This window comes from Nannospalax galili, unplaced genomic scaffold (genome assembly GCF_000622305.1).
Source record: "Nannospalax galili isolate Female #2095 unplaced genomic scaffold, S.galili_v1.0 scaffold559, whole genome shotgun sequence".
Lineage (NCBI taxonomy): Eukaryota > Metazoa > Chordata > Mammalia > Rodentia > Spalacidae > Nannospalax > Nannospalax galili.
Genome location: NW_008343479.1, coordinates 1,477,530 through 1,490,237, shown reverse-complemented (window position 1 = coordinate 1,490,237; position 12,708 = coordinate 1,477,530). Strand labels below are relative to the sequence as shown.

Genomic DNA, 12,708 nt, shown 5'->3' with positions numbered 1-12,708 from the left:
TATATGTGTCCCCCAAATATTTCTCTCTAGAGTGCTATACTATGTGTTTGTTATATAATCATTCTCTCAGAAATATGTCTCATATCCATGATTGGAAAAAGCAAAAAAAAGAGAGAGAGAGAGAGAGAGAGAGAGAGAGAGAGAGAGAGATGCTGTCCCTATGGTGTTCCTAGGCTGGTAATTCCAAGAGAGTTTGGAATCCCAGGTGATCTTTTTTAATGCTTAGCTGCTAAGTGGACAATAATAATAATAATAAAAATAAATGGGATGAAAACAGTTTTGATGATTATAGCCACTATTTACTAAGTGTTTAGTATGTGCCAAGTTCTGTTAAGCACTTTATACACATTATTTTCTCTTGATAAGCAATGTTATGAGGAAGTACTTTTATCACTTCTATTTTTCAGTCAAGGGAGCAATAAACTTAATCATCTCATATCAGACATATTTTTGGCAATCAACAGATGAATGCTAATTAAACAAATAAATGGATCCCTGTTATGGCTTGAATATGAAATGTTCCCCCTCAGGCTCATCTACTTGGGGCTTGGTTGCCAAGGATGGGCTTTGGGGAGGTGACTAGTTCATGAGAGCTTTGACTTCATCAATGGAGTAATCCAGTGATGGTGTCCTAATGTGATAGCATTATTGGGAGGTGGCAGAGGCTTAGAAAGTGGGGTCTGGCTAAAGGAGGGCCTGCCTTTCAAGGGCATAGCTTGTCCCTGGCAGCCATGAGGTAAACAGCTCTGTCCTACCATGCCTTTCTACCATCATACCGCCTCACCACAGGCCCAGAACTTGAACCAGTCTACTATGGACTGAGAATTCAGAAGCCATGTGCCCAGAGAAATCTTTCCTAATCAGGTATCTGTCACAGCACTGGCACAATCTGGCTGAGAAAGTACAGGTGGTTATGTAAGCCCCCCACACTGAGAAGAGCACCAGGCTGCTTCGCTGGGCTTCCTCAGCACCCAACACTGGAAACACGTCCTTCAAAAAGGACTCTAGCACAGACTTGAGAGGGAATTCACTATATTTCTGTATTTGTTCTAAACTTTTATAAAGACATAGTATATCTTGTTATAAAAATTATTTAAGGTGGCTACTATAAAACTTTCCTCATGTATTTATTGTATTACACACCAGACTGCACTATCTCTAGCAGGTTTACAGAATAAATACAGAGGTGGCATGAATTCATAAATGGAGATAAGGAGGAGTGAGGTCAAAGAAAGAGGATATGGTATTGAGTTTAGTCATTGAAGTTTAGTCTGGTGAAATGAGTGGAAAGTAGAGGGGTAGGCTGTGGTAGTCAGTCTGCCAGGGAAGTGAGTTTCTAGCAATTACCTACAACTATGTCTGTGAAAGGCTTCAGGCCTACTAGTACTTTAAGTGACAAGTTCTGAGATGCCATTTTTGAGGATTTGCCAATAAGCCAGCCTATATGCCCTTCCAGCACTCCTCATTTCTCACCAAACACTTCCAGCTCTGCTGGCATGAAGCTGGCCTGGACTGCAGAGTCAAACGATCTGTTCTGACCAGGACAGGACAGCCTTCCCTGTGCCTGCGTCCTGGTGCTGCCCTTTCTGCCCTGTATGGCTGTTATGTCCGCACTCTGCTTCCTCCCCACAACATCCTCACTGATGGTGACTTTCAGCCTCTGCTTCTCCTTCAGCATTCAGCACATTTACCGGCAAATAGAGGGAAGTTTGTAAATGTGAGTGGAATTAAACATAAATGTGTTTTCTAAAAGCCTACAAAAGGAGATCCATTTGGAAGGACCAAAAATAAACCCTCCAAAACTGTTTGTAGAAGGGTTATGTCCCTTTGCTATCATCCCTGGCTGTGCAATGTCCACTCTGCGCTGGACTGTTAGCTGCTCAGTTCTAGTACTTTCAAGGTTCAGAACTAAGAGTTCTGAAAATGTTTCCATTCATAGAAGGGCAATATCAAAAGCCTCTTCCTCTCTACACCTGCCATTTGTGCAGACATTATTTTTTAAAAAATAATTTCTGTGTTCACATGCATTGAACTAGTGGGGAGAGGGTTGGGGCTTGAGATATATATTTTTTCCCACTGCTGAAGTCTGCTTTTTTGGAGCTTTCAGACCCACACACTTATGTCAGTAGTCACAAGTCTCTAATTATGCTCCCCACCACTAGAAATGAAAGATAAGTGGCATAGCTATAAGCTTACATTGTCAAAACTGATTTCCTATTTTAATTGAGGGGTGTAATGTCAGGCTTTTCCAACAACACAAATGTGTGTGCCCTGATTATATCTGTCTGTCTGTCTTAGATTAGTGAAAGTCTGAGAGAGGAGAGAAGCGGTGACAGAAATACGTTCTCCACTGGTATCTTTTCCCTTCCCTTAAATAGATGCAGAATTTTTTATGTGTAATTATAAGCTAAAAATATCAATAACATGAAGTACAATTTGTGCTGTGACCGCCCTTTAAAAGTAAGCCCTTCCTTGTCTAATCCAGGTTGAAAAATTCTGCTTCTGGGTTTTTTGAAATTCATTCAGCCTCATGTGTTTTGGTGAGGTTTTTACTTTCCTGCTACTTGGAGAGGAGAGTGGTTAGGAAATTCATTTTAAAAATATGAGTCTCAAGTCCCCAAACTGCTTGTGGAAAGTACCTCCTGGCTGTTGACAATCAACAGTGGTGAAAGTTAAGCCACAGACAGCACTCCTGGAAGCCTCAGAGCGGATACACAAAGTGGTGAGCACTGTGCTTCATCTTTGGGAGCCTTACTAACAGTCCTCAAAGATACTGCCCAGTGAACAGGAGCTAGGATACCCAGTGTGAGCAGCAAATCACACTGGCGGCTTTCTATCTAGTCCATAAATACCTGAAACAATGTGATGAAACAGTTAACCAACCAACAAATACAATTAAGAAAAATACAAAACTGGGGCTGCAGAGATGGCTCTGCAGTTAAGAGCACTGGCAGCTCTTGCAGAGGAACAGGGTTAGGTTTCTAGTACCTATATGGCAGCTACCACCCACCCATAATTCCAGTTCCAGGGGACCTGACACCTTCTTCTGACCTCTGTAGGCACTGCACGTCACAGCTTACATACATGCAGGCAATATACTCATTCACATAAAAATAAAAATAATAAAATATTTAGAAAGAAAAATACAAAACCAACTTTTTTTTTCAAAACCTTCAGTTATAATGGAGGGAAGAGGGACCTTGAAATCAGGGAAATGAAGAGGGGCCATATTTTTCCAGGTCCATGGTTTAGTAGCCTTGATCTGGAGAATTTACTTTCTGACCCTTAAAGGACTACACAATAGTGCACTAATCAATTTCATTAGAAAATATCCTGAGGCAGACAAGACCTTGGTGGGCGAGGAGGGTAAGGGAGCGCTATCGCATGAAGTTGCCACTCACACTAGCAAGGGGATGAGTGGCTCCTCCCACGCTAGCAAGGGGGACCAAGTTTTCCTCTGCACCTGTCTGCTATCCCTTCCTACCTATAGAGGCTGGCATGCAGAGGCTGTCACAGTTGAGAGACCTTTAGATCAAGGCTGGTTTAGTGACTAAGTTGAAGAGCTAGGAGAGGTTGTGGAACTTGCTAATGGCCATACATCTTGTTCATGGTCCACTTTTCCATATCTATAGCACACTGACAAGTTTCGGAGAAGCCCTGAATGGAGACTAGGTTAAATGATCTTCTGATAGCAATTCCTGCATTGGAACTAAACTCTTGGATGGCCTCACTAAATCCTGGGAGTGAAGTAGGTACAGTCTCAATGCACAACAAGAATAGACTCCAAGAGGACTGGCAGGCTGGAGGAGAGAGAGCAGGCTGCTTACTTGTGAAAGTCCTCAATGCAGTGAATGAGCCCAGCAGCATCCACAGTGAATGGGATGCCATCCAGGCTGCGGTGGCACATCACACAGGTAAAGCAGTGAGGGTGATAGGCCTTTCCAGTGGCACGGAGGATCCGCTCCATGATGGGCTTAGAACACACATTGCACTGCTCCAGAGTATTCTGAGGAAAGAAAACTGTGTTAGGCTGAGACCAGAGGAGCACCTTACAGAGCTTATCACAGCACTCTAGGGTAGGTAGTGTGTGCCACTGTCTTAGAGAATGAAGCTCAAAGACAAGTCCAATGCTTTTCTTAGGTCACCCAGTTGGTAGGCAGCTAATCCGCTTTAGTACATTGTCTTAGAACACCCACCATCTGACTTCTATGGCATTCCATTCCATTTCACCATGACTGATGACAAACTTTTTGTAAACGCCCAGATAATAAGTGTCCGTGGCTTTGTTTTAACAACTTAATTTTACCCACATAGTTCAAAGACTGCTTCAGAGGGTCCATAAACAAAGAGCTTGATTGTGCTCCAGTAAAACTTTATTTACAAAAATCCGCAGTAGGCTAGATGTGGTACATGGCCATACCGCATTCTCCAAGTAAAAAATCTGAACTACACCATGCAGATTTTCTACTTGGAGAATGCTTTACCATTGCATGCAACATTTGATTCATCCATTAAGGATCTAGTAGGCTTGCCGAGGTCTCTAAGTTTGTCTCTAAGTTTTTATCTGTGTTATAATTGAGACAAGTGTGCACTGTCAGTAGAGCACAAATCAAAGCTCCACATTTTAAATCTCAATTTGAATTTCATCTCTAAATTTAAAATAAATGAACTCCTAATAAATATGTTCAACAAAGTGGGAGACTGGTTTTGAAAGTAAACTAAGACACTCAATTTATCTGGCTTTAAAAATATGTTGAGCCTTAGAATACGACCCTTAAGAGCTGTGATTCAGCAAGTCGGCACTCAAAAAGTCAACAGTCAACAGTCTACCCTTCCCTAGGATCTGTGCTCTTCCAACCATCTTTTCTCATCTGTGATAGGTCATGCTCCTAATAGGGTATCTAGACTGATTGGAATCTGGAATAAACAGCATGTAAATCTCAACAGAAAGACACAGAACTGGATGGGGATGGAAACTAGGGAGTAAACTGTATTCTAACTGCAGGATCTTTAAATGACTTTATTGAGGTAACTAGTGTCCTGAAAGATGACCTTGGCAGTTTCTCTCCAATGGCTTCCTTGTTTGTAACCCTGTGAAATACCCTGGGTATTCACAACTCTACAATGATGCCCAGTTTTCTTCAAAAAACAGGATGTGGTCAACTATTTTTCCGGATAAGAAACCTCATGGCTCCATACTGTAGAAAGAGTGAAGTCGTGTCGTGGCATTCCAACCTTCTGTCTAGGATCACCTCCTCATAACATCCAAGCAAATTGTTCACTCTCATTCATTCTCAGGAAAAACTTAATGTTTGCATCTTGGCTTACAACTACACAGACTTCAGTTTCCCATTCTAACCTATGTAGGCTTCTCTGATGGCTCTTCTTGGAATGCACTGCTTCTTTTTCTTCCCTTTATTTACTCACCTTACAAAATTTTAGCATGTGTGCCTCATTACTCTAATGTAATTGCATTAAAGGAAAGGAACATGGCTTAAGAATACGTTTCTCTGTCCCAGTATATTGCTTGGACTAAAACAGGCTGGAGATGAATGCATACCTAAAGAATGAATGAAGGAATAATTTAATTCTACCATGGCAGCACAGTGCTGGTCCATGTCCTCCAACTCTGGAATGCATCCCAAGATGAACTGGTAAATCTATCATCATCTTCTCCCATGAGCTGTGGTTGTCTGAGGCTCTGAAATTGCTTGGTACGCCTTTGGTCACAGTCTAAACTCGTGGAAACTATTAACCTATTTTTTCTGCATTTTGAAGTGGTGAAATTAAAATAGCAGAGTAGCACAGGATGCAAGTCTGGAGTTGATGACGGTCTGGAGAATGACAGTCCTGCTTGTTTTCTACTTGGGTGATCTGAGCTAATGTGACTGCGCATTGTCTTCCAAGGACTTATGTTGTGCTTCTCTGTGCATTTTAACTTTAAAAAAAAAATTCTAGCCCTGTAATAGATTGAATAATCCAGAAAATGCTTCACCAGAAAATGACTTTTGTTTGCATTAAGGCTTGGCTCCAGGATTCAGCTCATTTATATAAAACCAGGAGCAACATATAAGGCTTAGTCAGCTTCCAAGGGAAAACATTTTGGCCTACGAGTGCTCCATTCAAAGGGCAGCTAATCTGGACAGTTATTATACAAAGAAAAAAAATTATACGACATGCCTAAAATTAGCCTCATGAAAAATGCTCCCAAATCAGAAAAATGATGCTTCCAAGAAAGCAGCTGGCTTGGACTGATGGAAGACAAAGGGCACCATAACCTCTAGTAGCCAGTTCCCTTTACTGTATTTCCCACCTTTAGTGTCCAGCTGGCCCACTAGTCTCCTTAAACACAGTTTCTCTTGAAGAGGAAAATCTTTCACATTGTCAGGCTGGAGGGTTTGGGCATTTCCTCTAGTTTGGACTCTCATTTCACAGGTGAGTCAACAAACAGATGAGAGCTGACTGGTCCACTGGGCCATGGAGCTCATGAGGGGAGGGAGGGGTACTTTGCTTTCCTGACTCCAGTATTTCTGAGAGTGGTCTAAGAAACTCATTTGGAGCCATAAAAAGGAGAACTTGTTAAATAAAGATATGAACTGTCCTTTTGGCTTTGCCAATACTGTATAGTCTTCAGTAGATAATTTCTTCGCTCTGTATCTGTTTTCTCGATGGCAAGATGGCGACTAATTCCAATTCTGTGCTTTTGCTGTTTTTATTTATCAGTACTAGTTACAACACAAGAAAAGGCCAATGTTTCCATTAATAGACATGTGGTAGAAACAAATGGCTAATTCCTTGTCAGAAGTTTAAAAGTAGGGCTCACTTGTTAGAAACCTGGCCTTATGTTTACTCTGCCTTCCAAGTTATGCATTTAGAAACTTCTAATCATAATGTTTTAAGCATCACAATGTAAAGTTTTGTACCTTAAAATAGTTACTGTCTGACAAAAAACTGTACTCTTCATGCACATATTAAGCCTTCCTGAAAGAGGCTAAAGTGAAATGAGAGTGAGAGCGCGAGAGACAGCGAGAGAGAGAGAGAGAGAGAGAGAGAGAGAGAACAAGGTGTTGAAGTAAACAGACTTCAATAGAACCCGTGGAAGAGGGATATCTGTAAGTCTGTTCAGGTCATATGTTACATGTGAATCATGGTGCCAGGCTTGACAGTTGGGCAGATGTCAGAAGAGAACACTTCAGGTTAAGGATCTTCACAATCAGTAGAGCGCTTTGCGACCTGGCTTCCTTTCATTCCCATTGACTCTCACATGGGCTTCACCTTCTAGCTATAATACTGAGCTCTTTGCTACATCTGTAAAAAAGAGTTTACAGATGTAAACCACTGTCCAGACCACTTTACACTCGGCCTAGAAAATGTCTGCTTAGTCTAACAGGTGAAGCTCAAATGCCACTTATTCTGGAAAAAAAAAAGCCAAAAACTTGATTAAATTTTCTGATGTAATCCAAGTAAAATAATCATCTCCATTACCATGGAATGATTATGGAATGTTTCACCTGTGACAGCTACATGACCAAGTGGTGATCTTTCTTCCCCTTCCCCATGAAACAATCAACTGAGGATGTGTTGCCTAGGCAACAGATTCTGAAACAACTTTGTACAAAGGAAGTTACTGAGAAGTGTCCTAGTGATTAACACCTGTGAGAGATTAAAGAAGTCCCTGGGTGAGATCTATGATGTAGGCAAAACCAAAGTCTTGAAGGGTCCATGGAGAATGTGAGAGCCTGGATCAGCCTACAGATTTGTCCTTCCATGAAGCTAGGAGTTAGGGCCTTAATATCTGCATCTATTATTCAGTATACACAGGCTGTCCCTAAGAAGGAAGTGTGTCCTTGAGTGAAGTGCTTCCCTTCAGCTGTTTAGCACAGAGGAACAAAGCTATGAGCCTTCACCAGTCAATGCTCCTATCAGCTGGCAGAATGAGAGCCTCAATTTTGAAGAAGCATCTGGACAGCACTGCATCGTGCTCATCATTAGCCATTCTTGCCCAAGGCTTGCAGTTATGGCATAGAGTAGTGACGTGTAATGAGTTGTGGAAGACCTTGTCACCTGAGCTAAATGAAGACTCTAGATTTTATTATTTTTATAGCAGGAACTGTTGAGCATTTTATTTTTCATATAAAATGTTTTAGGCAATTATTCAAAGTATGGTTGAAGTATAAAGATTTGAATGTCCCAGAAAAGAGGAAAGAAACACATTGTCAAAAGGCGCAGATCATAAACTTTGAAACGATGGCCACATAGTTGTGATTAGAAACAAAAACTTAACGAAAAATTAAAATAAAATCACAAACAAACCTTGTGCTCAAAACTCCCAAATGCAACTGTTTTTAAATTAGAGTTACAATCTGGTTGTAGTTTTTATATCCTTGGATGTTGTAAAAATAACTTTTCTAATTCACAGACAGAAGAGCTGGAAGGAGCAGCTGAATATAAATGAAGCATATAGGCAACACAAATACTAACTGCTAGTGAGAGGACCAGGGGATGAGATGTCATGCTGGCTCACATATCAGATAGGCATATACATGTTTAATGTTCAGTATTTTCAATGCAGAGACACAGGTACTAGGTGATATGAGAGATGGCAATGTGATTTCTGTCCTGTAGAAATATGGAAACTTTAATTTTACAAAGATAAAATGCAATCTTACATGCTTTTTGGTTTAAAAGCACAAAACTGAAACAGGAAGGATGGTGTGATAATAGGGGTGACACTTCTAGATATAGTTTTGGTTTTATTGGGTTAAAAAGAAAAAGAAAATGAAAGTGAAAATATTTGAACTTGGAAAGTTTTTGGTAACTATTCCAGCCTAGGCATTTCCAACCTCCTTCACTTGCCCCCTCACAAAGCTGTGCTCAGAGAAGCAATACCAAGGAAGCTCACGGAGAGGAGGCAAAACTCATTCCTGGAAGAGGAGCGTGAAAGGATGGAGGCTGTGGGAGATGCACACTGTACAAAAACCAGGACTGAGGCAGAATCAGAAGCTGTGGCCTGGGTAGTAGCAGATCTGGAACTAGGACACAGGCCTCCTAGTTCTCTATCCAGCGGAGAATGTTTCCGATACATTAAATTATACTTACGCTGTATTTCCATAGACACACTTTCTATTGAAAACAGAAGGCATGCAGGCTTACTACCTGCAAGTTACATGCAAGGAAATGAAGTCAGGAAACACTGCAATCTTAAGACCATCTGTCTCCATCCTCCTACACCATGAGATAGAAAACTCATTGTTGGATCCCCAGGATCTACAGTAGTGTTTTTACATAAAATGCTCTCTAACATTGGGTTAGATGGCAAACTAATAAACTCTGGGTAATTTATATAAAAATGGAATTATTATGTGTCACTGTGCAAAACCTGCCAGGGGTGAATTACTGGTGTGCCATATTTGAGAGCATTGGGAGATGGGAGAGGAGGGTTTCTAGAGCCCTGGAGTGATCAGCTGGGTCAGGAGACTCTTCATTTACTTCAGTGTGCTGAATGAATGCCATCATTTTCCACATGAATGATTTGGAGTGTAGGTGTTACCAACAGAATGGCAAAAGAAGACTAACCTATGACTCAGCAAAATTTCCTCGATGTGCCAATTATAAAAGTTCAAACAAATAAATATGTTGTCTAATTAATGTATGGAATGTAAAATCTGTATCTTTATTCTAGTAATCACGAAGGCTTCCCAGAAGACACCAGTGCCTCTGGGTTTCCTCTGCAGGCAAAGACTTCATTCTACCTTAGCTCTAACCAGCCCGCCTATAGTTCAAACCTCTAACAGGTCCGCTCTGCCTCACTGTGAAGCACATATTTCTTATTACAAGTTTTTCTGCTACTTTGGGCTGCCCTCACCTATATCTACATAAAAATTTGTATTTGTACTTGTACCTGTATTTCAAAACAGACTGAAAATAATAATATTAAATTGGGTGTTGTCCCTGTAACTATGATTTTCTGATCAGAATCAAAATTCATTATAGATGAAATTACGATTGTTTTCCAAAAGTTTGTTAGATCACATCAAAGCTCTAAATAGTATTTTCTTATGATGTTTCTTATGACTTCTTTTTTTTTCACAAAGGATGATAGTTATGAAGTACCTAACTGAAAATTAGGTAAAGGAATTTCAACTTCATTTTGTTGTATATTTCTGCCGATCCTTCTGAGCATAATTCTTTGCATCGTTGCCTGTAATTCTTCAGCTTTCTTTCAAATTCCTTTAAAGCCAGGTTCCAAACACTTCCTCTGATGAACAGAGTTGTCTTCCCACTTACTCTACCACTGCCGACAGCCTCGGGACTGAAGTATTTAGTTAGCTGTCGGGAACAGAGGAAAAAAAGAAGACTGAGACACTGTCTTTGCCCTCTCTACTTTCCAGTGATTGGAAATGTAAACACATCCATGAATTACTGATGCAAGGCAAAGGACACAGTATACTACTCTTAAGCAGACACAAGTAACATGTTATAGGAACACAAAACAGAATAATGATGCATGAATGGGGTAAGAACAGACTTATGTAGTTATGACTCTACACATCTACTTTAATAGGGCTTGAGTTGTCACTTGAATGCAAACTGATTTTACTACTCTTTAGAATTAGTGTTACACTGTAAAAAGAATCTTCATTATCTAGGCCTCCTTGAAAAAAGTCTCAGATAGCCCTGCCTTGAAACACAATTTACTTTACAGATAGAATATTGTAACAAAACTCCCTGAATTGCCAGTGATAACTCAGTATTTCCAGGCATGAACATGCATGTGTCCAACTAGCACAAACAAGATGAATGCAGAATTATGAACATAGGATTACGATATAAAAGGCAAGGTTATGTTTGGACTATATAAACTGGCTTTACAATGAAGAAACAAGAGGGCTAGGTAGATACCACAGTTGTTAAAGTGCTTGTCAAGCAAGTATGAAGAACTGATCTCCAGAACCAAGTGAAAAAGCCAGGTGTGGTGGCATACGCTTGTGGAAAGTGAAAAGGGGTCTCAAGAGGTGGATCCTTGGGACTCGCTGGCCAGCCAGCCTAGCTGAGCTGGCAAATTCCGGGCCAAGACAGATACTATCCAAAGAAGTAAAAAGAAGGTGGCTAGCCTCTGAAGAACGAGAACGGCACCGCAGCTGTCCCTGGCCTCCATACACAGGTGCACACTCCCACACACATGGACACATGCACATGCATACACACACTAAAAACTAAGAAATATTTCCTAAACCATGGGAGGGCAGAGGTGGGCAGTTAAGCTATTTTATTCATTTTCTGCCATGAGCCACAGATCAAATTCTTCATCAAATAATTTATACTTTGCTGTTTATTCTAAACTAGGGTTGAGATTATGATCTGAGCTTAGTAATTCAGAAAAAATTTTTTTTAATAAAGGTCATTTAGTGCAGCCATCCCTTAATGATCAGGGAAGTAATTTTTCCACCTTAAAACTGTGACCTGGGTGGCATGCCAGGGCTTCCAAAGCACCTTCTTGGAAGTCTCAGGATCTTTGAGCACTGAGGGGAGGTGAACCTGATGCTTATGCATCAGACTTTCATGCCAACGGCAAATTAAAAGATCACAGAACTCTACTGAGACTATGGTGAGAGAAAAATAAAGAATAGAATTCCTTTCCTGCCAAGCCAAGTCAGAAATTTGCCTTAACAACATCTTCAAGGCATAGTCTTGTTAGGACATCTTCACTTGCAAATCATAGCAGGCCTGTCATATACAGTAAGAGAATTTAGTGATGAATTCAGAAGGCCTAGGTTTGAAGATAGAGGAATTAACTGACTTTTCTGGCTTTTGGTGTCCTTATCTACTGACCAAGATTGAAAATGTCTACACTGAAGATTCATAAGAATTAAATAAGATCCCATTATACCCTATACATGAAAGTAATTACTTAGTGCCTGGTATGCAATGTTAGCTTTAATGTTAGTTTTAAATAGTGTTTATTCACAAAAAAATAATTTTCATTCCTTTGAGTATCCAAAACAAAGATCTGGCACCTGGACATATTCACCAAGTGTGCACATAGGACCTTGCTGATCTCCACTGCAGTCTGGTATGGGTCGACAGAATACAGACTTCCTATGCCTAGTCCATGACACATGTCTTAATGTGATCAGGATTTGAATCTGTTTTCTAAGTCAAAGGTAACTAAGCTTTTCTCTGTCATGTTGTCTTCTGATCAACAAGTTTCTACCTAGTCACCTACTATGGGAGCCCCACACAATGTACCTAGTCACTCCTCTTCAGCATTCTGCTGTCCCACAGCTCTTCATAAATACAGAATTTGGATGAGCTTTAGCTAAGTCAGCTTGTCCTTTTTCACCTTCTGTATTAGGACACTGCCTTCAGGTAGGCTATTATGTCCCACTTAATGAAAATGCCAAGTTCAGGACTCAGACGCCGTGGTTTCTTATGAGTTCTCTAACCTCAAGCCCCTCACTAGATTTTTTTCTAGAGCACCCAACTTCTCTTTGGTACCTGCCTCTTGCTAACAGCAAAATACCACAAAATTAGCATGGTTATTTATATCACCAGTGAAAATTCATTACTCTGAATACAGTACATCTATACTTGGATTTTTGTCACTATTTAAATAAGGCTGTTGCACACTGATAGAAATGGAGGGGTCTGGCCTGGAACTCAGAGATGCTGATTCTATTCTCATCTTATGGTAAGAGGTCCAAGGCC

General features: G+C 40.6%; 1 protein-coding gene across 10 annotated transcripts in view; it reads right to left on the bottom strand.

Annotated features, from left to right (window-relative positions):
• The window catches only part of Lpp (LIM domain containing preferred translocation partner in lipoma), a 684,300-nt gene that overhangs the window by 8,860 nt on the left and 662,732 nt on the right, over positions 1-12,708 (bottom strand). For all 10 annotated transcript variants that reach the window (XM_029566751.1, XM_017799795.2, XM_029566752.1 and 7 more), the window contains one exon: positions 3,828-4,006. In XM_029566751.1, the coding sequence (XP_029422611.1) occupies positions 3,828-4,006 (179 nt within the window). The remainder of the gene's footprint in view (positions 1-3,827; positions 4,007-12,708) is intronic.